Here is a 26,055-nt window from a genome sequence, read left to right as displayed (position 1 = left end):
GGGGCGGGACAGGTGCGCGGAGGCGGGACAGACAGATGGGGCAATACCGGCTGGCGGAGTGGACAGGCAGGCGAGGAGCGTGGGCAGGCCCGGAAGAAATGGGGCCCCGGCAGGGGGAGACGGAGGCGGCACACGCGGAGATGTAACGCGAGGTCACTCATGGCGTCACTACGCACTGGGTAAGGCGAAAGGAAAAGGGACCAGATGCCCAGGTAGGTGGCAGGACTGGCGCAAATGGGGCGGGGCAGCCGGAAGGAGAACTGCTGCGGGGCTGGCCGGGCGGGTCTGACCCCAGCTGCCCACTCGCCCTTGCGCTGGCCCCCTCCGGCCTCCCGCAGGGATCCGGGGCCAGCCACGAGAGCCTCCGTCCCCTCAAACCGGGCTCCCTCGCCGCCAACTCTAGTAAAGCAGCAGCCTTTCTCCCAGGCGCTCGCTGGTTTGCGGAGGCCTGCTATGAAGAGCTTGTACAAGTAAAGCGTTTGCTGAGCCAAACAGGCTGCGGCGAGCATCGAGCCAACGCGTATCTTTTGCAAACATCTTTATTAATCTCGTATAAAAATAAGGTCCATGGACGGTCCTCGGGGCTGGGACTTGCGGGGGCGAGGTGCACTTTATAAGTTACAGGCCAGGCTCCTGCTGAGGCTAAGTATGGCTATTTGGAGGGGGCTTTGGGGTGGGTGCTGCAAGCAGCATTTGCCCTCTGTGGCAAGAGGAGGATGCACCAGCCCGTTTGAGGCGGGCCACAGCGGAGGAGGGGCTGCCCGGCCAGCCGAGCTGAGGACCACCTTCCTTGAGCCTCAGCCAGTCCACGGCCCCACACCCTTGCAGAATCCACCTGCAGAAATAGCGGCTACAGCGAGAGGTCGGACGTGACCTGCAGTGGGGGGCCTGGGGGACGCCGGCGGGCACTGCGGCGGCCTGTGTCTGCGCGGATGTAGGGCTGGTTCCGCAGATCTGGCAGCCGAAGGAGACACATTTACCCTTTAGGATTCTGCCCAGAGCTGGGAGCATGGCTCCAGGGCACAACCATAGCCTCCTAAGGACTCAGATTGTGTGCACATGGCAGGGGTACCGTTTATGTATGCCAGACCCGCCCCCGCCCCCAACGGCAAATCACATCCCAGCCATTCACTGGCCCAGGAGAAGGCAGCATGCCTCAGTTCCCCCAAGGGTCCCGGGGGCTGTGGGCAGCGTGGGATCGGAGGCCAGGTCATCTGGGTACCTGAGGGGCTAGAGGGGCATCTCTTCTCCCAGGCTGGCCTCACAGAGGAGCCGGGATGTCCGCTTGCCGGTACGGGCCGTGAAGGGCACCGTCTTGATCACTGAGTGGGGGTGGGGCGGGTGAAGGAGAGTAGAGAAAGGAAAAAGGAAAGAAAAACAGAAAAGGTAGCAAGAAGCAGTGTGGCAGCCAGTCCCCCAGAGGGTAGGGGATTGGGTCAGAAGACAGCATAGAAGGATAGGCTGAGAATAAGACCAAGGCCTGGCCAAGCCCTTACCTGTGATGATGTCTTCAATGGCCCCGTCACGGTCGCTCTCATAAATGAGTGGCTCCTTCTGCTGCTTCCGTTTCAGCTCAGAGATTAGGTCCATCTGTGCCCGCCGGGCCTTTGGCGGTGACTAGGGGGAATTTATAGCTCCAGCTCCAGGAGGCCTCCCCACCACCAAAACCCTGGAATATCTGCCTGGTCCCCCACAGCAAGGACAGCTGGCTTGAGCAGAAAGAACCCTTTCCCATCCCAGGCTCCTGGGGCAGGGTCCGTCTGTAACAGTGAGGGTGTGGGGGTGACACCAGAGGGTGATGAGATGCCATGCATCCCTGCAGCCCAGTACCAAGCCCAGGAGCAGCGGCCTACCTTGTGTGCTGGGGGCTCCCCTTTGCCCAGGGTATCAACGCCTGCCTCCTGGGCAGCGGCTTCTTTTTTCCACTGTTCCACCTCCTGCTCAGCTTTCTGCGGGCCAAGGTAGTCTCCATGAGGGTGGCCCTCCCTACTGCCCTACCCACCCCCTAAACAGAAGCAGTCCCACCCCTCCGCTGCCCAGTGGAAAGGCTTCCGTGCCCTACAGGGTTCCCAGCCTGCCCCAGTCCCGAATACCTTGTAGGCCTTAACGAAGCGGCTAAAGAGGGAGAAGAACAGGCCTGGGGATGTGGTCTTGGGGTTCTCTCCGAAGTATTCCACCACGGACTCAAAGGCCTCCTGCGGGCACAGCCTGTCAGCCCCCCAGCTTAGACCTCTCACAGCCTGTGCCCCCCAGGACACTGGCCACCTGATCTCAGCTTCTCCCAGGCAGGGTGGCCCCTCGTTCCTGCTGCATCCCCCCAAGGGGTCCCAGCTACAGCCACACCCCTCTAGGCTGGGCTACCTAGTGCTCCTACATCCCCCACCTCCAGGTGAGGCCAGCCCTGGCACACCTGAGCCGTCTTGCTGTCTGCTAGCAGCTTGTCCATGGTGGGCGAGTTGGCCCTCAGGAACTCCTTGAGCACCACGCAGTCATCCTGCCGCACAAACTCCCTCTGTGTCAACTCTAGGCCTCGCTGCAGGGAGCGCACGTCTGCCAGGACACTGTCCAGGGACACTGGGCCAGGGATGGGGCAGTATCAGGTCAGTATCAGGTCAGAATCGGAGAGGCAGTCCTCCCACCAATTATATCCTGTGGCCACCTAGCTTTCTCCCAACCTACCCCAGCCCACGGCCCCTCCCCGCACCCAAGGACCTATATACCCCCTACCTGAGCCTGCCTTGTCCAGGAAGTGCAGGTCGCTGTGGAAGCCTGTGAGTTGCGGGTACTTCTCAGCAATGACCTTCACCAGGTAGTGCAGCAGCGTCTGCTTGCGGTCAGTCGACTTCATCTCCAACAGCTGCACAAGGACCTGTTGTAAGCCACAGGCCACCAGCCAGTCCCCAGCCCCAGCCCCCAAGCCAGGGTCCCCTCCTCACCGCATCCAGGCTCTGGAGCCTGAAGCCATAAGCTGCGCCACGCTTGCTACTGTTCATGTAGTTGCCGAAGGCCAGGACGATCTGGGAGAGGCAGGGGAAAGGCTCAGCAGAATGCCAGGGCTGAGGACACTGCTTAAATATATTGCACAAGGAGGAGAAGAGGTGGCAAGGAGCAGGCCCCACACACTCAGCCCCTACTGTACTCCTGCACAGGCCCCTCAGATTCACAGCGCATGTACGTGTGTACACGCAGGTCTCACACATGTGCAGAGTTAACACCATGGGCACACCCAATTTTGTCCTCTGCTAGTCCAACCCCAAACCTGTTGCCAGCATCCCCTCCTAGGCTGTGTGGTCACTGCCTTTCCACCAGCCATTTCTACTGGTTCCTGGGCCCTCCACTGAGCAGGTGACATTGCTCACAGATCAACGCTAAAGGGGACTGAGCCCTCCGGCAGGGTCCCAGGTGAGCTGCTACAGACACGGCTGCTGTACCCCTTCCCATTCACCGCCCCCCTTAGATCTGTCCTTCTCAGCATGTACATGAGAAGTGGGAACGTTATCTTTGTTGCATTGCAGGTGGGCAGGGCCTGGGTCTCCCCCTCACACTATCCAGAACAGGCAAGGGTGGGCCCCACCTCCTGGCCCCTCACCTCCAGGATCTGGCGGAGTTTGTCAGAGGACTTGATGGACATTGAGGCTGCAATGATGGCATTCAGTTGCTAGGGGTAGGATGGGGGAGGTAAGATAAGTTGGGGCCTCCTCCATCTGGAGGCTCAAGTACTCCCAGATTCCCTGCTGCAGCCCAGGCTGGGAGGTGCCTTCTGCCCATCCCCACCCAAGCCACACCGCCCTGCCCGCTCCGCCCACACCGGCATGAGCAGCTGGGCTGTGTCTGGGAAGTTGCCCAGGAAGGTGAGTGTGGTCATGCGCTCCGGCAGGCGCGGGATGCGGCTGAAGTGTAGCATGAAGCGGTCCTCCTCCGACAGCTCCTCCATCGGCCGCTGCTCCCGCTCAAAGCGGGCGATGAGGCTGCGCTCATACTCTGTGGGCAGGAAGCGCATCAGCAGCTCCAGGAAGTCCAGGCCCAGAGCCTGCAGGTCGTACCTGTGGGAGGGAGGAGAGAGGAGAGTGGGCATCATCCATACCCACCAGTCCCTGGGAGCAGGGCTACCCCTGCCTTGATTGAATAAATGAATTTCAGTATTTTCTATTTGCCAACAGCTTCAGAGAGCAAGAGGTAGGAATCCAGAGAAACTGGGAACCGGAGAGCCGGGGTCCCCATCATACATCAGTGGAAGACGCCCAGCTGTAAATCCCATAGCCTGGGTGCTCACAGCTAGGCAAAGAGGCAGGGAGGAAGTGGGACATCCTAATTTAGGCATGGACTCAGTTTTCTCCACCTTAAAATGGGGACAAGGTTCCTGGACCAGGTTGGTATGAAGCTTGATGAAAGAGTTCACCATTGAGGCTCTTTTACTAGGATCTGCCTGACAACCCCAGCCTAGCAGAGGGGCCAGACTGCCCACAAGTCCGGGGCAGGGACACTCACGCCTCAATGGCTTGGCAGATGCGCTCGGCCCCCAGGTTGCCCTTCCGCAGGGTGATGGCCAAGTTCTTGGCCCGGTTGGCCTCAATGAGTGTTGCCTTGCTGGGGGCCTTCTGGGCTGCCTTACTCTTGAGAGTGCTGAGGTCCAGGCTGGGGCCTTGGGACTTGGTCTTGAACTGTTCCTCAAAGTCACTCATGTCCAGCTCCTGAGGGTACACGGTGAGGAGGTGGGGCTGGGTGGGGCAGGGTCTGGCACTCTCCTGGCTGAGCACAGTGCTAGAGCCACCCATCTGGCCCTGACCAGGCCACCAGCAAAGAACCAGTAACCCAGCCTGACCACAGGCCCTGATGGGAGGCACAGGGGAAGCACAGGGAGCCTGGAGGAGGAGGGCCGCCTAACGGGGGGCACCCAGACTTGGGGCCAGGACAGCTAAAGGAAGAGCTGAACTGGCCAGTGGTAAAAAGGAAAAAGGAAAGGACATTCCAGCAGAGGGAACAGAATGGAACAATGGCAACAATGGCCTACAGGCAAGAGAACACATCCTTTTGGAAAACTGGAAGTGGAATCAGGAGGGCTGAAGCCTTGGCTGCCTGTGGGAAAGTGGGAGGAAAGAGGCCTGGAGGCAGAAGGAGTGGGATGGGGGGGATGCACCCCTCTGCAGGGATGGAGGGGAAGGCGTTTGGGAAGGCAGGATTCTGCCTGTTAGAGGTATGGGTCCAGTCTGGCTTAATGCCCATCCCTGGGCCTCCCCCAGCTCATCTGTGAAATGACTTGGAGAAAACGACTACCCCCAGTGCCCAGCCTGATCCAGGCAACTCCCCTCTTACTCCAGTGCCCATATGCGGAGCCAGGCAGGGTCACTCACCTGCAGCACCTTCTCATCATTGAGCTCTGTGAAGACGGTGCCGGTGATCTGGCTGGGTTTCAGTGCCACCCAGTTCAAGAGGGGCATTCGGAACTTGGTCTGGATGGGCTTCTTGGCCTTCACTCCTGGGACGGGCGGGGGTTTGGGAGGAGTGGTGAGCACTGGGGGTACTGGAGGGAACCTGGGCCCAGGGAGGGCTGATGGGCCAGCCAGGAGGCAGCAGGAGCCCCTAGGCAGAAGACTCTGGAGGACACTGCGGCCCAGGTCCCTCCCTCCATCTCCCACAAGCCCCGGGCCCAAGGTGGTCCACTCCACTTACCTGGGCCCAATTCTGAGTCGCGTCTTCCTAAGGCATCAGGAGGACCTCCCGGAGGCGGCGGCGGCGGAGGCACCGGCCCGTCAGTGCCCGGAGGTGGTGGCGGTGGCGGTGGCGGGGGTGGGGGCGGAAGGTCTCCGGGCAGCGGCGGCGCCGGCGGGGGCTCCGGGCTGCCAGGGAGAGGCGGGGCCTGTGGGGGCGCCGAGGGCGGGGCTTCCTGCGGGGAGGGGAGGCCGGGCAGTGGGGGCGGCGGCGGCGGCGCTGCTCCCGGAGCCGGCTCCGCTGCAGGTGCGAGATCTGAGCCAGCGAGGGCGGGGCGGGGGGAGGCGCGAGTCAGCTCCTTGGCTTGGGTGGGCTCCTCTCCGCCTCCCCGCTCTACGCATGCGCTCCTACCTGAGCCGAGCCTACAATCCAAACCTCCCTCGCCCAACTCTGCCCGCCACAGATGCCCCTGGGCTCCCCTCCAGACCATGCCCCGCATCCCCGCCAGCCTGAAGCTCCTGCGCACCTGGGCTGGGGGAGCCGGTCGGCACCCCCGGAGTCGGAGCATCACCGCCGCTTGGAGTTGCCACAGCGACGGGGAGGATCTCGATGGAGACAGCATCCCCCGGCCCCCGCAGGATACGGATTAACCCCTTCTCCTCCAGCTCCTCCACCTTCAGCTCCAGGGCCGAGGGCCGCGTCGGGGCAGCGGGAGGTGCTCTCTCAGGCTCGGGGGGACGCCTGGAGGCGCCCATGGCGGTCGATTCGCTGAAGCGCTCCTGCGAACCCCACGGGAGGGGTCAGTGCCCACCAGCAGGCTCCTTGGCACCAAATCCCCATCCTCTTCCCGGGGTGGAGGGAGATGTCAAGCCTAGAAGCCGAAGCTGGCCTGTTCTTGGGTGCCCGGCCCACCACCCGCCCCAGCCTCACCCGCAGGGTCTCCAACTCCTTGCGCGCCTGGCTTAGCTGTTTTTCCAGTTCTGCAATCTTGGCCATGGATTCGTTCTCCGCGTCCCGAAGCCGCTCTGTCAGCTGTAGCACCGGCACATGGTGAGCCCCGACCCGCAGCCCGGCACTGGCACCGCCGGTGAGGGGGCGGCATCAGGCATGCCTGCCTAGAAGACTGGGGGAGGCTCCCAGATCCGCTCAGCCAGGTGCCAAGGGTGGGCCGAGCCTGGCACTCGAACCCAAGCAAATAAGGAGAGGAAACCAAGGTACCAGTGATGCGGGAGGTGGAGGGAGAGGAGGAGACTGAGCTGGGAGGGGCCCCAGGCACCCAGTTCAGTTCATCTGGGGACTGAGCCTGGGTAGAGGAGGGGCCTGTCAGTGAGGGCACTCACCCACACTCATTGAGAAAGACACCCAACAGATTCAGGCTTTGGATTCAGGCCAGGCTCTGGGGCCAGGCAGGCAGCACGTCCAATGCACAACTAGAACACTGTCTGCTGCCCAGTGCCCATGCCTGCGTGTGCCCTGTGGGCCTCTGATGTGCCAGGCTGGGGTCAGGACCCACTCTCACCAGTGCCACCTGCTCCTGCAGTTCCTCCATGTGCTCCAGCACAGCGTTCTTGGTCTCTGTGTCCTCCAGTAGCGCCCCCACATCAAAAACATTGTCCAGGTACGCCTGGATCTGCACCTGCAGCTTGTCACTCTCGGTAAGCCGAAGCCTCTGTCCCCCAGATGGAAGGAGCAGGGTGAGGCCTGGTGTGCGTGTGGAGGGAGTCTTTCCAAACCCCCCACCACCACTGCCACCCAGAGGAAGGGGCCTGAGCCCTAGCCCACTTTTTCTTTATTTTTTAAGATATAATTCACATATCATAAAATCCATTTTAAAGTATACAATTCAGTCATTCTTAGTATAGCCACAAGGTTGTGCAACCATCACCATTATCTAATTCCAGAACATTGTCATCAGCCCAAAAAGAAACCCCACAGGCGTCAGCAGTAACTTGCCATTCTCTCCTCCCCCAGTCCCTGGCAACCACTAATCTACTTTCCATCTTTATGGATTTACCCATTCTGGACATTTCATATGAAGCAATCATAGAAAGCCGGGCGAGGTGGCTCACACCTGTAATCCCAGCACTGTGGGAGGCTGAGGCAGGTGGATCACCTAAGGTCGGGAGTTCAAGACCAACCTGGCCAACATGGTGAAACCCCTGTCTCTACCAAAAATACAAAAATTAACCAGGTATGGTGGCAGGTGCCTGTAATCCCAGCTACTCGGGAGACTGGAAAAATCACTTGAACCTGGGAGGTGGAGATTGCAGTGAGCCAAGATCGTGTCACTGCACTCTAGCCTGGGCGACAGAGCAAGACTCCGTCTCAAAAAAAAAAAAAAAAAAAAAGAAGCAGCAATCATAGTGTGTGTGACCTTTTGTGTCTGGCTTCTTTCACCTAGCATGTTTGCAAGGCTCACCCATGTTGTAGCATGTGTCAATACTTCATTCCTTCTTGTAGCTGAATAATATTCCATTGTATGGATAGACCCCCCGCCAGTCTGCTCTCTACTTTTTCTTAATCCTGGCTTTCAAAAATCCAACCCCGAAAGCCCCGCTCCTCCAGGAAACCTCCTAAAAGAAGCAGAGAAGGAGCTGCAGCTTCTCTGCTCAGGCTGGGCCAGGAAGCACCAAGCTGCTCTGCCCACCTTCCCCAGGGCAAGGAACTTCTCCATGTCCTGGGCCCATCCAGCATGAGCCAACTCCTGCTTCCACCCTGTATCTCTGGATTCCCCATTACGTCCTGGAGTCAGAGCACCTGTCTGAGGCTGGTGCTCCCAGAGCCAGACCCTGGGCCACCTTGACCTATTCTGGTGCCTGCAAAAATAATTCCACAGACTGGGGGCCTGGTATGTGCCAGGCACTGGTCTATGCATTTAGAGTCAAGATTATCTTCTATGATTCTCCTATTTGACAGATGGCAAAACTGATACTCAGAGAGAGGAAGAGACCTATCCAAGGTCACATGGCAGGAAATGGCAGGGCCAGGATTTAAACCCAGGTCTGCCTGACCCCAGCACCCGTGCCGCTAACCACTCAGCCATACTCTGCAGTGGGCAGGCAGTTAAGTCTGGGGGGCAGTACAGGGCTTACCTCCAAGTACAGGTCCAGGCCCAAGTGGGTGAACTCATATTGCAGGAAGACACGGAAGTTCATGTTCTCCACCGAGTGTACCACAATGTTGATGAACTGCATGCAGGCCACCTGGAAGCCAGGGACATGGGCAGATCTATGATCCTCTAGGTGGCGTTGCTCAGTGCCTTCCACCTCCACTTACCCCAAGCCTCCCTCCTTCTCCACAGTTCTCACTCCACTAACTCCCAGCCTTGGCCTGCCCAACATTTCACCTCCATGTTCCCTCAATCCAGCCCCCTACCAACATCCACCCTTCCCCTACTGACCACTCAGTCTTTATGCTTTGCTGGGGCAGAGCCCATTGCCCAGCACCCAGGACCCTAGCTGCTCCGTGCACCCAAGAGGGCCTGGCCCAGGCCTCAGGCTGCTGGGCTCCTCAGCTCACCATGAAGTCGATGTTGCTGTCCTCATTCCGGAAATATTCCATCAGCTTTTCAAAGCGGTGCTGCTCCCCACACACCTGGGTAAAGGGAATGGCTCTCACTGAGGCCCAGTGACACACGTCCTAAGCTACCTTCTGGCTGCCACACCTGTTCCACTTAATTCAACAGGCTCCTTTCCAGTTAATTCAAAGTTGAGCCACGTCACTCTTCTGCTCAAAACCTCCACTCTCTCTCAATCTCCCACTCCCCCTCACTTTTTCCACTCCAGCCACACTGGCATCCCACCCCAGGGCCTTTGCACTTACTGTTCCAACTCCCTGGAGAGCCCTCACTTCCACACCAAGTACCTTGCTTCCTTCACAGCTTTGCTCAAATCTCACTTCTCAGTGAGGCCTTCCCTGACCACCCTGCAACCAGGGTGCTGGGATTGCAGACATGAGCCACCACACCTGGCCTCTCTTTATTTATTTTTTATTTTTTTATTTTCATAGAGATGGGGTTTCCGTATGTTGTCCCCCTCCCTCTGAAACATTGCTGGCTTTTTTCTCACAGCATTTATCATTTCCTAACATACTATGTAATTTACATCGTTTCTGTCCTTTCCTGTCTGGTTTCCTTTGTTCACTGATGTGCCCCAGGTGCCCTGTTCCTGACACATACCAGGCACTCAATAAATATTCATTAAACGAATGAATGAATGAAGATATCTTCTGCATCTTATGCATCCCCACACATCTACTTCTTGCAAGCCTGTTAGCCAGAGTCCACAACTCCTGAAGGTATGAACCAAGGCTAGTTTGAATCTGGCAAGGCTGAGTCAGAGGTTCAGCAGGTCCCTGTAGTCGTCCCTGCCCCCACCCAGGTGGTGCCTTTACCTGACCCTGCACCTTCCATTCAGAACTTCCCCATCCCAGATTGTTAAGCCAGTGATGTGGCTCAACTTCAACTTTTGGGCGTTCCCCAAATGCCCACCCAGTGTCCCCAGCTGCCTCCACCAAAGGCCACAGCTGCCAACAACAAGACTCCAAGCAACACCATAGGGGGAAGTGCATGTTTGGGTGAGGGACTCCGGTACCTCCTTGAAGTTGTCAAAGGCTGCAAGGATGATGTCATGTCCTCCCCGCACCAAGCACACGGCCGCCAGCAGCTCCAGCACCAGAGCCTTGGTTCTAGAGAGAGAAGGGGCAGGTTGTCCCTTAAGAACAGGCAGGACCCGCAGCAAGGGTGGGCACAGGCCTGGCTAGGAGGAGCATAGCGGGTGCGGAATGAGCCTCTGAGACCTGGAGGACAGAGTAAGCAAGGGGCTAAGTGGGAGAAGATTCTAGATATGGGAAAGGTTTGGGGCCTGGACCTCACCTGGGGTTCTTGTTGTTGAGGCTCAGAGCAATCTCATTGACACAGGCTGGGTGGTTCATGACAAGGCTGAAGCCAGACTGGGGAGAGAGGAGAAGTCAGTGTCTCCAGGAAGGGACCCCAGGACTTCAGGCACCCCAGCAGAGTCAGTGCCACGCCACACTGATCTTTAACTGCCCTCGAGTTTAGGAAGTTCTTCATATCCAACTGCAACTTCTTCTGTGGCCACCAAAACCTGGCCTTGTTTCTCTCTCTCTTTTTTTTTTTTTCAAAATGGAGTTTCCCTCTGTCACCCAGGCTGGAGTGCAGTGGTGCCATCTCAGCTCACCACAACCTCTGCCTCCCAGGTTCAAGTGATTCTCCTGCCTCAGCTTCCCATGTAGGTGGGATTACAGGCACCTGCCACACCCCCAGCTAATTTTTTTTGTATTTTTTTCAGTAGAGACGGGGTTTCGCCATATTGGCCAGGCTGTTCTCAAACTCCTGACCTCAGGTGATCTGCCCGCCTCGGCCTCCCGAAGTGCTGGGATTACAGACATGAGCCACCACACCTGGCCTCTCTTTATTTATTTTTTATTTTTTTATTTTCATAAAGATGGGGTTTCGGTATGTTGCCCAGGCTGATCTCGAATTCCTGGGTTCAAGCAATCCTCCTGCTTTGGCCTCCCAAAGTGCTGGGATTACAGACATGAGCCACTGCACCTGGCCTCTTTTTAAAATACCTTTGTGTTTCCAAAAGCCAGCATCACGCACCTTGGACACCGTGAAGCTGTCTTAAAGGCTGGCTAAGTAAAGGAGGGCCCGGCTTCACCCATCAGACCTCCAAATGAATTGACCTGAGACTGTTCTCCCCTGGCCCTCTGTCCAGCCCTTCTTGGTAGGTGTGCCCTGTCCCTATGTGAGGCTCCTTCATGTCCCAGCCATGGGCAGGGGTACTCAGAGAACCTGACAGAGGCAGCAAAAACATGGGCTTCCCCTCAAGACGCATCAGCCTTAAAAGTCCGAGCCAACAGCCCAGATGCACAAGTTCCCCAGCACAGCACAGGGTAAAGGGACAGTGGATCCCAGAGCCTCGGCAGCTTGTGTAGCCCCCAGTGAGGACAGGCTGGGCTCTCTAGTCCCCCAGTCCCACACCCCCCGGCTGACCTGGTAGTTCATGATGGCACGCAGGCACATAATGCAGACGTGGACGTCGTCCTTCTGGCTAACGATGCGGGAATTCCGCAGGGCCTTCCTGCTGTGGGCGGGGGTCAGCCTGGGCGGGGTGTGGAGGAGGCAGCAGGGGTCAGAGTGAGCCCCAGCTTCCTGTTCCCCCACCACTCAGATGGCCTCTGGGGTAAGAGGAGGTACATATGGAACCTGACGGCACCACATCCCGTCCACCCAACCAAAGAGGCTGGCTGAGGGGAGGCAGGCTTCCTCAGTCCTTAGACCTGGGGTCTGGCATGCTTGGAAGATGGGGGACATGGAAGCTAGACCTGGAGTCTGGCATGCTTGGAGGATGGGGGACACGGAAGCTAGACCTGGGGTCTGGCATGCTTGGAGGATGGGGGTCACAGGAAGCAAAGACACTTCGCAGGGGCTTGGTAGGGCGAGAGCCTACAGAAGGAAGAAACATGGGAAGGATCACCACAAGGTGGTGCTCATGGCCACTTGGGCTCATCTTCCAATGTGAGAGGCGGATCTGAATTCACGCCGCCAGGGTTCAGGAGCATCCCAGCTCACCATTTACTAGACGAGTCACTTAATCTCCCTGTCCCTCACTTTCCTCGCTTCTAGAATAGGAATGCTAATAATAGTAGCTTCCTGTCAGAGTTGTTGGGACTATGAAATGGGCTTAGAACAGTGCCTGGCACATAGTAAGTGCTATATGACTGTACTCCCTTATTCTTCGCCAACAAATGTGTGATGTTTTCATTGTTGCAGAACTGCCGACCCGGACTTCCACATGTCAGTCTCCCTGACGATTCTATCACATTCCCAGTAACAGCGGGAGGCCCCGCCTTCACCCGCTCCTGCCACATCACCCTTTCCCGTTATTGTGCTAATATGTCAGAGTTTTTGTTCATGCTGTTCCTTCTGCCTGGAATGCCCTTCCCTGTTCCCATGGCTGCCTATAAAGCCTGTATCTGTCTGTGAGACATAGTGCCAGTGTCACCTTTTCTGGGAAGCCTTCCTGATGCCCCAAGTGGTGGCCACCTCCCTTCTCAGAGCTCCCAGGCACAATTCCATGACAGCCTGTCACACTAAATTGTCCCCCACTTAGACTGTGGGTCCCTGAGGGCAGAGTGACCTGTCTCGTGGGCACCTGCCACACATCCCATACATACTAAGTGCTAAAAAATAAATGTTTGTTGAATGCATAATTGCATGAATGGACAAATAACATATTGTGAAAGTTTGAGGCTTAATATGCAATCAACCCCCTAGACCCAAAGTAGGAAGCTGGGGATCCACAAGATGCTCTAGGGTCAATCTACTGCCTGCTTCCTGCCTCCCAGCAAGATGCCCATGTTAGGATGGAGGGACCCAGCCACAGTACTGAACCCAGGGACATCAGCTGAATACCTCATCCTACCCCGCCACACCCTGGGAAGGAGTCAGCCAGGCATGCACCTGCCCCTAGGTGGCTACGTACCGGGGAGAAGGGGGACACCTGGAGGCCGCATGGGAGAAAACAGGGGATTAGATGCATACAAGAGGGGTCCCAGCAACCCAGAAGCTCCCTTCTTATCCCAGACCCATCCAGACTCCAACTTCTAGGTGCCCACCCCTGATGGCTTCTTTTTTCTTTTTCTTTCCTTTTTTTTTTTTTTTTTTTTTTTTTTAGACAGGGTCTCACTCCGTCACCCAGGCTGGAGTGCAGTGACGCGATCTCGGCTCACTGCGTCATTCACCCCCTGGGCTTCAGCGATTCTCCCACCTCAGCCTCCTGAGTAGCTGGGATTACAGGCGTGCGCCACCACACCCGGCTAATTTTTGTATTTTAGTAGAGATGGGGTTTCATCATGTTGGCTAGGCTGGTCTCAAACTCCTGTCCTCAAATGATCTGCCCACCTCAGCCTCCCAAAGTGCTGGGATTATAGGCATGAGCCACGGCACCCAGCCCCACCCCTGATGGCTTCTTAACATACTGGTGCCCCAAACTCTGTATGAGTCCCTTACTCTGACCCCTAATGCTTGGCTACCCCTCTCACCAACCCCAAGGGCCCTGGGTGGGCTGGCTAGATGCAGCAGTGTGGGGGCTGAATTCTCTGTTCTCCCACGACCCCACCTTGTGGCCCACATACTTGATGGTCAGGTGGCGGCTTTTGGGCACAGAGGAGGGCGGACCCTTGCTGAGGTCTTCCACCGACTGCTCCAGGGGCTTGTTTTTCTCTGAGTTGGAAGCCCCGTTGTCTGTGCTCTCCATGTCATACCTGGGGACAGGATGCAATGGGGCTGGAGGCCAACACTGCAAGGACCACTTAAGAGGGGGCAGAAGAAACGCAAGGAGAGACAGACCTGCAGGTGAGACTAAGGAGCAGGAGGAGGAGGCTGTGTTCTTGGCACTGTGCTGAACATTGTGGTGGAAGAGAGGCCACCCCTCCCTGTCAGGGAAAGGCTTGTGGAAGGGGCATCGCTCAAGGCCAAATGCAGGGTTCCAGGGTAGACTCGGGCTGCCCGGCTTGGAACTGGCCAGGGGAGTGGGTGAGACGCAGGGAGACGGGGGTCAAAGCTCTGAGGAGTGGCATGAGGCCTAGGGGCAGGAGGCTTACGTGACAGAGCACTGGGCAAAGGCCAGGTACTCGAGGAGCACATCCAGGCCGCGGTTCTCTTCGTTGAGGAACTCCTGCACCCACCTGTGGGCACAGGGCTCCCTAAGCTCCAGCGAGGAAGGAGGTCCTGCCCCCGATGGGCACAGAACAGGGACAGCAAGGACCCCTGGCGTGCCCTTTCAACCCCCAAAGACCCAATGATACCAGGGGATTCTGGGAGACTTAGGTGGGTCCCACAGCCCAGCCATGCCTCAAGGTGCCAGTCAGAGCATGGGCAGGAGAGGGAGGGGAAGCTGTCCTGGACACCCCCAGGAGGTGGTCCACAAGCACAGCCCTGTGTGGGGGGCAGGGGGAGTAGGAAGGGGAAGCTCCAGGGGCTGCCTGGAAGCAGAGCCTTCCTAGTCCCAGAGAGGAAGATCTGAGCCCTCACTCACCCAATGTGGTTTGTCCTCAGGGAGGTCTCCAGCTCCCGAAGCACCTGGGTGGACTCCTGAACTCGCCTCTTAAACTGGGGACCGAGAAGAGGGAAGGCTGGTGGGTGGAGCCCAGCCTCCCACAGGCCCACCAAGTCCTGAGGCAGCAGGCAGCAGCGCCCACCCTCCTCCGACTGGCACAAGTGGCCTTTCATGCTCAGCCTCCCCCACCACCTCCACACACCTGCCTAGCAGAATAAGAACTCACAGGCTGCGTGTGCTCCCCCATACACAGACACACAGGGTACACACACCCCTGATACATGCACACACTCAAAGAGGCAGGGTGTGCGTGCACACACACACACTACATGAGCATCCATATACATGCACTCTAAATACAAACATAGGATGTCCACACATCCCTACATGGACACACACACATTCTCTCTCTCTCCTGTATACGGACTCAAGGGTGCACACACACACACATCCATGAGTGGACAAAATACACACATAGTATACACACACACCTACATATGGACATATGGGCTGCACATATGTATACACACAGTATAAGTACACAAAATGTGTCCATGTAAGCACACACAGGATGCACAGGGGAATGTCTAAAGGGCACGCCCAGGGCACTCTTAGTCTCCTATAAATACACAGACACACACGAACACACACACACACATACTCATACATGCACTCACACATGCACATAGAAAAGTCTGTACACACAGTTACTCCAGCTGTCCAGAGCTTGGAAAAGGTGGGGGAAAGGGACAGAGAAAAGAGGGAAGACATGTACCCCCAGGTTGGACATCCAATCAGCTGCTACCTTTCGGCTGACCCCACCAGTATCCACATAACTCTTCAGCTTCTGGATGTAGGCTGCAGGGGGGTTCTTGACTTGAAACCGCTCCTGGGGAGATGGAATGGGGTGTACAGAAAACCAACCAGAGCTACCCCAGGGCAAATGACCAGTTCTCGTCCCAATGTTCCATTCTCAGCTCTGATCTGAGGTCCCAGGCTTTCTTAAGACGCCTCTGAAATACCAAAGGTATAAACCCAAACAGTCCACCAAGCCACTTTCTTTGCTTTTATGTTATCTTTCTCTTTTCTTGCCCTGTGGTCCAGGCTGGAGTGCTGTGGCACCATCATAGTTCACTGCAGCCTCCTACTCCCCAGCTCAAGCGATCCTCCTACCTCAGCCTCCCAGGTAGCTGAGACTACAGGTGTGCACCACCACACCCAGCTAGCATCGGGCCACTTTAAAGACCCCCAGCCTAGGCCTAGTCTGCCCTTCCCAGATGGCCTCCCAGGCCACAGCCCTGACACAGCTTTGGGGTGGACTATGCAGGGTTAGTCCTGCGTTGGCAGGACCCTGTGTGCTCCTCTCCTGTGCTCAGCGATGCAATTCCTAACTCCCCCACCCCACTGCAGGCTCCAGCGGCCACTGAAACAAAGAGGCAGGGACCACGGCAAAGACCCCCTCCCCAGAGGGGCCCCCACCCTTCCAACCCAAACCCCTCAGATTCACCAAGCCGCCCCTCAGACTTTCACTTCTTCCAGCCCTTTGAGCCCCCAACCTCTGAGATGCCAGGCCGAGCTGCTCCGAGGGGACCCCTATCACAGCCCCAGAGCCTCCAGGGTCAGCTCCCCACCCTCTTCCCACTGCCCAGCCCTTACCCCTGGACTGCTGCCCAGCCAGCCCAGGCCATCTGCTTCATTAGCAGGAGGCGAAGGCCCAGCCTTGGCTCCCAGGGGAGGCTCTCAGCTCCCTCCCCACCCCCAGCCTCTGCAGCTCCCTCCTTCACAGAATCCCTGCAGTAGCCGAGCCCCACCCAGCCTGGCGCTGGGAGAGGGTCTGCCCATGGCTGACCACAGCCCTTGAAGCTGGAGAGGCGGGGGCAGCTGAGTGACCCATGAGCCCAGGCGCCTGGACGGAGCACCAAAGCAGGGGTCCAAAGTGGCTGGCCTTGGGGAGTTGCTGGTGGACTGCAGCTCCTCTGGACCCAAGGTAAAAGGGCAGGAATTCCCGCCCTTCCCCTCTCCCTCCCATGGGGTCAGGTGAAGATGTCCAACCCCAGGGTTGCCCTCTCCCTTCCCCAGTCCAGAGAGGTTTCTCAGGAAGCTCAGAAGGAGGACAGTGACAGTGACAAGGCCCCAGCTGCCCCGGCCGGTGCCCCTGAACCAGCCCTGCCAGCTCCTCTGAAGCTGACCCGGCCCTGCTCATGACTCACAAGTTCTTTTGGGGAGTTCAAGAGAAGGGGATTCGGGAGTCCTGCAGACCCCAGTACCCTCCCCAGGTGCTACATTGGCCACTGAGCAGAGTCTTGGTCCTATGGGCAGTATGGCGGTGCCCCTCTCCCCATAGCCCCAGCCTGGTCAGGGCTGGGTGCTGACAGTGGGAGGGAAGGGGTGGCTGGGCAGTGCTGGCACCTACCTGATCACAGATGAGCTCCCACTTCTTCTCGTTGTCATACTGGCTCAGCAGCTGGACTTTGTCCGGGGGCAAGTTCATGCAGTTCTGGGGAGAGGGAGGACAAAGTAAGACCCCTGAGCCTGGGGCCCCAACAAGTGGGGAGAGGAGAATGGGCATTTGGGGGAACCCACTTGGCTCCCCAGGAGGTACATCACCCCCCGAATCCTCTGACCCTAGGAGATAAGTAGTGTTATCCAAAGAGAAAGCCAAAGCCAAGAGAGACAGAGCACCTTTCCCGGGGCACATCAGCTAGAAGGGACAGCAGGATTTGAATTTGAGTCTGCCTGCGCTGTGTCACCCCCCACACCGCCTCCCTGGCCTGCCTGGTGTGGAGACAGGTGCGTGGGTTGTCAGCCTACCTCTCTGGGGACCTGAGACACTTCTGGGCTCCAGTTTCCCTGTTGGGGCATCAGCTCTTCCCCTATTCTGGTGGGAAACTAACAGGGAGCCATCACCAGTCAGGCCGAAGTGTGGCCTATTGCCAGTGTCCCACCTCCACGTGCCACCAGATCCCACGTGTGTACAGACCAGGCCTAGGGCACCAGTGCCTCACGAATGCCAGAAACCCTCCTGCAAGGAGGGTGGACAGCAGCCTTCTCCTCATCCCTCTCCAGCCCCTCCCATCTCGGGGAGAAAGCTGAGAAAGGAGGGAGAGGGCTGGGGGAGCTGACGGCAGCCATGTCAGCAGGTAGGGAGTTCCAGATCACAGCTTCAGGGGTGGGGAGATTTGGGGGGAAGGTCACTCCACCACAGCACTGGGGAGAAGAGTCAATGCCCTGGGTCTGTGGTGTGGGCCGCCCAGCTGGGACTCCCCCAGGAGCTGAGAAAGGTCAACAGAGCTCCGCGTGGGTCCTTCTCCTCCCCTGGCCACAGACGACAAGGGTGTGGTGCCTCTGCCACCACAGAGCAGGTTACAGCCAGCCCCGGGCTGCAGAATCAACCAGGTGTCAATAGCACCAGGAGCCTTCTGGACCCCCGGATTTCGCTTGTCTCCCTGACAGACCCAAAAGATGAGGCCAGTTCCCTTCAATTTAGTAAACCCCAGGTTATTGAGAGCCTTCTGTATGTCTAGCCCAAACAGACAATTCCTGCCCTCAAGGAGCTCTGAGTTGAATAAGGGTCTCCATCGGGGATGTGGGAGCCCCCGAGGGCTCCTGTTGCCAGCCATGGTGGTTCACGCTCCACACCCTCAGTCATGTGGCTCTGAGGAGAGGCCAGAGCTGGAGCACTCAGGGAGCCACACCCACCTGAGGCTCCCCAGCCAGCTTCCTCTCCAGGATGCCAGGCCTCGTTCTGGGGATCCAGCCAGACCTTACCCCCAAAATCACTGTCTCGGGTCAGGCCCAGACAACAGGAAGCTGGGTGCGCTCAGCCTCCATTGCTTAAGCTTTCCGGCCAGGCCCCACTGGAGAGGTGAAACTGCCCCTCCACCAGGCCCCCCGCCCCCAGCGGCTGGGGGGGTGGGAGTACGTCATCCTCTCCCCCATTGCGAAAGTGAGCCTGGATTGAGGAAACCACCGCTGTCTCATCAGCCGCCCTCCCCCCCGCCCTCCAAGGGCCAGGACAGCTCCAGCTACCACAGGGGCAGGGTGGGGGGGGGGGGGGCGGGCAGGGGGAGATCGCCCAGGAGTACCAAGGAGGCGGGGTCATTCTCTGTCTGTCTCTGTCCATCTGTCTGTCTCTCTCTCTGATCCGTCTTGCTGATGATCTCTCTCTGTCACCCCCACCCCACAGGGACAAGGTGGGAGCAAGGTGGAAGAAAGGGACAAAGAGGGGAGACAGGGCCAGCAGTGCCAGGGAAACTGGAGCCGTGGCGGGCACAAAAGACGGAGATGGCGGCCAGGGAGTGAGGGGACGGAGCCCAGCACGGAGTCACAGAGGGGACAGCCGCTTCCCCACATGAATCCTCCCAGGCCCTCACCCACCCAGGGACTCTTTTGGTTCTGGAATGGCCCCAGCAGCACTTCTAGAGGCAGTAACTAGTCACAATGACATCCCCAACAGCCAGGTAGCCAGCTCCGCCAGAATGCCTACTGTGCAGGGCACTGCTCCGAGCCCTGCGTGCCGACGACCGCCCTCCACCCTCACTGCCATCACTGGCACCGTTAACATTCCCATCTCACAGGTGCAGGCACAGATTAGTTTAGTGACCTGCCCAAGGTTATGAAGCCAGTAAGAGTAGAGCTGGGCTGGCTTTGAGCCTGGAGCTGACTCTGAGCCACCACCCGGGTCCACTCCCCCAGGAGAGCCCCCTGGTTGTTACTGTGGAGGGGAAGCCTCTGCTGGGGCCTGGAGCACCTGTCTGAACAGTGGTGGAGGGCAGGGCGCCCATGCCCCTTCCCCACCTGGGCCTTCTCAGGCCCCCAGGCCCACATGCCAGCCTGCCAGACGGGCTAAATTTAGCCTCAGAAATCAAAAATAGCTCTGACAGTGCCGAACACTAATTAGCAGCTGCTCCTCAGCTGTGGCTGTGCCCACCGAGGAGCTGGGCACTCCAGGGAGTAGGAGAGGGGCCATCAGATGCCACTCACTCGGGGTGGGGTGAGGCCATCCTGAAAACAGGAACAGACCCCCAGACCAGGGCGGGCAGCAAGCAGCTGGGATGGGGGCTGGGGGACACACGGAGAGTTGGCTAACAGTGCTCAAGTAGGAGGGGAGGGGCTGGCAGTCCAGGTGGGCAGGATACCTGCCTCCTGAGGGGGGTGGGGAGGGACAGCGATGAGCTGCCACATGGAGGACCCGGAGCTGGCTTCCAAAGACCCAGGCTCTGGGCCCAGCTAGCCCTACAGCTTCTTTGCCCCTTTGGACCTCAGCTTCCTCCTCCATCAAATGGGCGCACTCCCTCCCCGGAGCCTCACACTCACGGAGCTCCTGGAACACTCAGTGAGAAGCTGAGTTTGGATTTAACAAAGCTCTTCAGTGGTCTAACAATATGAAGAAGCACTTCACAGAGGCAGGAGTGGTGGAGGGGCAGGGGTCCATGGAAGACTCCAGGGTGGGGGATGGTAGAGTGAGCAGAAGTTTGTGAAAACATCCAGAAACACGGGCTTGTCTCCAAGGCTTTGGCCAAACCTTAACTAGCCTTCAGCCTACTTTCCCTGCTGCCTTTAGTGCTTTGGGTCAGATGAGGAAAGAGACAGGATTCATCTTTTAGGGTTGGCCGAGAAAAGGAACTGATTCCCCATATCTTTCTATTAGAATGTGTGGGGACCATTCTCCTCCCTCCCTGCCCTGGGTGTGAGAGGGGACCCCCAGCATCTGCTCACCTAAGGCCAGCCCCCAAAAGACCCTGCTAAGAGCCCTTCCCCCACCTCCCCCACACCAGTGCTGACTTCTGAGACAGTGTCCCAGGAGGCTGAAGGGGCTGCGTCCACATCTGGATGCAGCCACACCCTAGGGTTTCACTTTCAGTTTGAGTGGAGCCTATGTACCAATCCACCTGCCCATCTCTCCCTATGGCCTAGCCCTTCAAGCCCTAGGGTACCCCTGAACTTGGACATCAATCCCATCTCAGGCCAGCCCCACAGGCGTTCCTCAGCCCGATGGGCCCAGAAGCTGAGCCTGTCCCCCAGCCCCCACTCCCCCGTCCATCTCCCTGCCACCTGCCCACCTCTATATGGTCTCAGCCTTAGTTGTAGTGCTCTCAGCGCATCTCCAAACACAATTGATTTTACCCACTTGTTTGAACTTTGGCATATAGATTTTCTGGAGCTCTTATAAGCAATTCCAGGCTTACAGGAGAGCTATGAGGAGACCCAGCCCTAGGATCAGGTGCTGAGGACCCAAAGAGCTAACAGTTTCTCCCATCAGAGTTCAAGGGTCCCCACAGCTGGGAAAAGGGCAAGCAGGGTGGAAGCCACTACCTATGTCATCCGGGCTGGTAGGAGAAAAACAACACCGACAATAGTAACAGTAACAAATGTTCCCCAGACACTTTTCTTCAACTCAGAATTAATCTCTCAATCCCCAAACATTCCGTGCTAAGTGCCATTCTAAGCGCTTTACATCAAAACTCATTTAAACCTCAACAAGCCTACAAAATAGATACTGTTATAATCCCTATCTCACAAATGGGAAACTGAGGCTCGAGGAGGTTAAGGTGCTTGCCCAGGGTGGCCTTGGTGGCAAGCTAGCAAGGAAGACCAAGCTTCCTCCAAAGAAGGAGCACCCGGGGAATGGGAAATGTGGGTCCTGGCCCCCAGGGGTCTTCTGCAGACAGCCTGGCCCACGTCCCCCATCTGAGGAACCAGGAACAGCCAGCCCCACTTCCTGCCACCCAGCGCCCCACGCTTCCTGTTGTTGCCCACACCGAGCTCTTACTCACTGGGGAACCCCCCCCAGCACACCCTCTCTCAGGGGGAAGTGGAGGCCTCCCCTCCCCCTCCCATGTACACACTGCTACCGTTAGCACCACCGCTGCCCCACCCTCCAGGAGAGGTGGGCCCTCCCTCTGGCGGTTTCCGGCCACCAGGCAGTTTTCTGTCTGGGCCCCACTGCTGGTGACCTGCATAACGGTGGGGAGGTTGCCTGGCCCTCACTAGCTAAGGATCTGGGGCTCCTGGGGAGTGCACAGCAACCTTGGGTGCTCTTGGTAGTGGAGGTGGAGGGAGGGGAGAGGCAGGGTCTGGGCTCCCTCCGCTGAATGGGCCCTGAGATGAAGAAGACCAGATCAGCTCCAGCTTTATCCCCTTCCTCACAGTGGAGGGCGGCTACTGAGAATCTGCTCTGTGCCAGACACTGTGCGAAGTCCTCTATTTCACCCTCTCGACAATCCTAGGAGGCCAGCAGATGCCATTGTTATTCTCTTTTTACAGATGAGGAAAACTACAGCTCAGAGAGGTTAAGTAACTTGTCCATAGTCATGCAGGTAATGAAAAAAATGAATCTCAGCCCCCAAACATCATGACCCCAAAGCTCAGGAAACGCCCCTGCCTTTCCCATAAGTAACCCTCGCCCCCTCAAAGGCCACCCAAGCCACCTTCCAGGGCTCCATGTTCCCAGGAAAAAGGCAGAGATGGCCCCGAGAACACCTGCTCCTGCCCATCTCACCCAGCTCTCTGCCTGTCAGCCCCAGATGTCACTGTGAGTCATGCCCACCACATCCGTGGCTTTCCAGGGTTAATGTGCGCCAGCCCTGCCTGCTGGGATTGTCACCCCTCTCCTCTGCCTAGCCCAACATCAGACCACATGGCCGCAGCCCCCCTGATATCCTCTGACCTGCAAATGGGAGGCATAAGGCCTGACCCCATGGCTCTGTGTCCCCACACTTCATCTGCCCCGTCCCAGAGGTGGGAGTGGCCAGGGGGCCAGTGCCTCAGTTGCAGTCCCTCCTGCCCTTTACTGCCAGCCCCAGAAGGGAAGAGCCCCAGCTGCAAGCAGGACTCCAGGCCCAAACCCAACATGGGGCCATCCTGACCTGCCCACACAGCCTGGCCAGGCACCCCGGCCCCTGGGCACAAGCTAAACACCCATCAGGCAAATGCCTCTCCACTGCTACTGTGCCAGCATGGCTCTTGGCCTCATGCACAACACCCCTGACACCTTCCCTTGATCCCTCTGCCCCAAGGTTATGGGATTCTCCCTGCCCAGCAGATCAGGGATGTCCCAGGCCCAGGTGTAAGCGTGGCTCTTCTGGCACGCCTGGAAAGGTCGCCTTGTCATCCCCGTCCCTGACCCTGCATGCCTCCCAGGGGAAGGCATGAAAGGGCTGGAAGACACCCAGCCTTGGGCATGGGCGTGGGAGAGGCGAGAGCTTGGCGCCCCGCCGGCTGGTGTTCCCACCATCGCAGCAGGCCGGTGGGGCTGGGCAGCCATCGCTCCTCTGCTGTTGCTAAGGCAGCAGCCGGAAACCCTGGCTCAACCTGCTCTTTCTCTCCACCCCCATTTTAAGCAGGGGGCACCCCTTTCTTTCACAGCTTTCTTGGAAAGGTAGCCCCCCACCACCCACCCTTGCATGGGAGAAGGGCTCCCTGCACCTCCTGTCTGGCTGTAAGTGGGGACATCCCTCACCCACAAGAAAGGTCCCACAGCCAGGAGAGGAAGGAGAGTTTAGGGTCTCAGGATCCTACGCCCCACTAGGGACAAAATGGGAAGGAAGAGGTTCCCTGGGGCTGCTGGACCAAATCCCTGAGGGCAGGACTGTGCTTTTCCCATGGAGAGTGGGGACCACTGATGGCAGTGGTCCCACCCCTCAGCAATCTAAGGTTCTTCTCCTCTTAGACACTGACCAAGGACAGGACTCAGCTCTGGCCATGGTGGTTAGGGTGGGGGTTCAGATAGTGACCCACTCTGAGATACCTACTGCCAGACCTGAGGGTTGAACCAGCTCTTTAGCCCTGGGCAGCCTCAGGCAGAGGTCAAGGCTGTTACCCTGGGGCAAGCCTCATGCCCCTGCTGGTGGGGAATGAGAGGAACCAGGGTCTTAGCCAAGTGTCCTTAGATTGGGTTTAACCTGCCCACACAGGATAAAAGACAGGCTGAGCCACCTCAGGAAGAAGGTATAAACACACTGGGGTTCCTGGGCGCCCAGTAGGGGGTAAGCCCTGGTGGGTGCTGCTACCCTAAATTTCTGCTAGTCACCTCCACTTTCTCCACCAGCACACCCTCTCTGGCCCACCTGTGGGTGTCCCCCCTCCACATCCTGGTACTCAGGGACTCCCAGTGGCATTTAGTGTCAGACTCTGCCAATCAGTTACAGCCACAAATCCAAGCAGGGCAAACAAGTCTTACATACACATCAGAACCTCACCATTTGACTTGTGGATTTTCCCCTGGTCTGAATTATTCACAGGGCTCCTCCCCATCAGCGTGCTAAACAGAAGATTGGGGTCAGGACCTCACCCCAAGAGGTCCATAGACACACACTTGGGGGAAAGACAGACCCATGTCCCTCCAACCAGGTTGGCAGGGGTCCAAGGACCCACCACCAACACAGGCTCCCCAGATGGCCCCCAGAGACTGTGTCTCCTCATTCTCCCCCGTCCCCCATCTGCTCAGCTCAGCTTTGTGAAGTCCTGTGCTTGGGGAGCGGGGAGCAGGGCAGGTGGAGAGATGGAGAAGTCAGACACCCGCCTGGTGTGAAGCGTCCCTCAGTGTCCCTGCCCTCCTCTAATTAAGCAAGGTGTCTTCACAAGGATGGATCCCTCGCCACCCCATAGCTCCTCCAAACTCCCCCCAGCCTTCTCTCGGGAGGAGAGAGAAGCCAACATTTTCAGGAACTGTTAGAAGGCGACCCTTTGGGGCCAAGCGGAGGATCTAGACAGCCTAATGACTGGCCAGGAGAGGGGAAATGATGTCAAGGAGATGGAGGGCTACCAACTGAGCCAGCACCCTCTGCGGCCTGTGCCTCCGTTGAACCCCCACCCTCAGACCTGCAGGGCTGTCTGCACAGACTGGGAAATGCATCTGGGAGAAGGCACAGCCTCATTTGCCTGTCACCCAGCGTCCAGCAAGGGAAGGCTGACAGCAGGCAGGCCACCAGGCAATGAGTTAGAGGAGGGAGCCAGGGCCAGGGCATGGGGGTGGGGGGTGGGGGGAGGGAGAGTGAGCAGCTCTTCCCCTCCCTACTTCTGCCTCATGCAGGGTCTTGGGGACCCCTGAGTCTGCTCTGGAGCCCCCACCCCACTGAACATGTTGACTGTTTCCAGGCTCGGCCTGAGCTGACGGTTCCCTCCCCAGAGGCCTATTCACCAGCGCCCCCCCTCCAATTCCCCAGGTAGGCGACGGTGGGGAGTGGTTCCAGATTTTGCTCCACCCCTCGCCCGGGCGACCCACCCGTCCTGACCCTACCCTCACTCATCTTACTCCCTTCAGTGGCTTGGAAGGGATGCCCCAAGATAAGAGCCACAGGCACCCTGGCTCTGACATATGGCGGGGGAGAAACACAGATAGCTCCGGGCCATGAGCCGATAACCCGACTCCCCGCAGCCCAGGCGTCCAACAAATCAGGACCCAACACCTCCAGCAGGTCTCCCGATCCCGGGAGGTTGTAACCCTTTCATCTTTGACCCCAGACACAGAAAAGCAGATGCCCCAGACCGGCGCCCGGGCGCTGGGCCTGCGTGCAGTGGGGAAGGGGGCGACCCGGGACCCCTGTGCGTGCCCCGCTCCCAACTTCCTCACAGGACATACTTGTTTAGACCTTTAAACCCAGCTGGGGTGGAGGTGTCTTAAGGAGGGAGATCGGGCGATTACTGAAGAAAGTTTTGGGGGGACAGTGCTAAGTCACTCTGAAAAAAAGGCCACTGTCGCTCCCACCCCCTGGAGGGGGCAGCTGCCGGACCGGGGATCTCCAAGCGGCACCTGAGTCCCCGGGGGCGGGGACGCGCGCCCAGCCCCTGCCGCGCCCCTGCCGCCCCCCGGCCGCGCCCGACGCGCCTCCGGGTCGCACTCACCAGGGCGCGGTTGAACCTCTCCTCCAGCTCTCCGGCCGCGGGCATCGGCTGCTTAGGAGGCGCGGGCTGCTTCGGGGGCGGCGCGGCGGGGCTGGCGGGCTGCTCGGTGCTGCCGGCCGCGTTGCCCATGGTGGTCCCCACCCAGCCGGCCAGGCGCCTCCAGCCTCGGAAATCCAGCTTTCCGGGGGACGGGGACAAGGCTCCCGGCCCAGGCGGGGGCGAGGGGGCAGCGGCTGGCGGCGGCGGCGGGGGTCTCGGCGGCGGGGGGCGCTCGGCTCAGCGGCGCGCAGGGGCCGGGGCGCGGCGTCCCATCGGGGCGGCCCCGTCCGAGGGACCGGGCGGCGAGCTGCAGGGTTGGGGGAGGAAGTCAGGCTGCAGGCCGCCAGGGCCAGAGGGCTGGGCCGGGGGCAGGAAGCTGCGGCGCTGGCTCCCCCCTCGGCGATTTTCGAACTTCTGCTGTCGCTCCCCGTGCGCGCAA

The 26,055-nt window shown here is 58.5% G+C and overlaps 1 protein-coding gene and 1 long non-coding RNA gene across 9 annotated transcripts; one reads left to right on the top strand and one right to left on the bottom strand.

Moving 5' to 3' along the window:
• Positions 1-523: 523 nt before the first annotated feature.
• Positions 524-26,053, bottom strand: LOC105468687 (formin like 1). 8 transcript variants are annotated; one of them, XM_011718945.3, is made up of 28 exons: positions 25,578-25,819; positions 17,146-17,229; positions 15,508-15,621; positions 14,712-14,785; positions 14,278-14,361; positions 13,810-13,938; positions 13,158-13,175; positions 11,666-11,774; positions 10,523-10,599; positions 10,242-10,335; positions 9,169-9,243; positions 8,742-8,852; positions 7,169-7,318; positions 6,580-6,681; positions 6,176-6,428; positions 5,671-5,964; positions 5,352-5,476; positions 4,489-4,691; positions 3,809-4,043; positions 3,590-3,658; positions 2,937-3,017; positions 2,728-2,857; positions 2,411-2,574; positions 2,094-2,195; positions 1,854-1,949; positions 1,497-1,617; positions 1,223-1,322; positions 524-954 (listed from the first exon to the last, which is right to left on the bottom strand). In XM_011718945.3, exons 1-27 carry the CDS (start codon positions 25,704-25,706, stop codon positions 1,231-1,233), a joined length of 3,315 nt encoding a protein of 1,104 aa, XP_011717247.2. In that variant the 5' UTR covers positions 25,707-25,819; the 3' UTR covers positions 524-954; positions 1,223-1,230. The 8 variants fall into 8 exon arrangements, with proteins under 8 accessions (XP_011717247.2, XP_011717267.2, XP_011717206.2 ...); XM_011718965.3 differs by lacking the exon at positions 13,158-13,175 and having other exon boundaries at positions 25,578-26,052; XM_011718904.3 differs by having other exon boundaries at positions 1,223-1,617; positions 25,578-25,822.
• On the top strand, positions 6,562-12,885 carry LOC139359652 (uncharacterized). Its single transcript, XR_011615898.1, has 2 exons — positions 6,562-6,699; positions 12,446-12,885. It is a non-coding gene; the product is annotated as an uncharacterized lncRNA (long non-coding RNA).
• Positions 26,054-26,055: the final 2 nt, after the last annotated feature.

The sequence above is a fragment of the Macaca nemestrina genome, chromosome 17 (genome assembly GCF_043159975.1).
Source record: "Macaca nemestrina isolate mMacNem1 chromosome 17, mMacNem.hap1, whole genome shotgun sequence".
NCBI classification, from domain to species: domain Eukaryota; kingdom Metazoa; phylum Chordata; class Mammalia; order Primates; family Cercopithecidae; genus Macaca; species Macaca nemestrina.
Note: the sequence above shows the minus strand (reverse complement) of the source record. Positions and strands in the feature narration are given on the sequence as shown.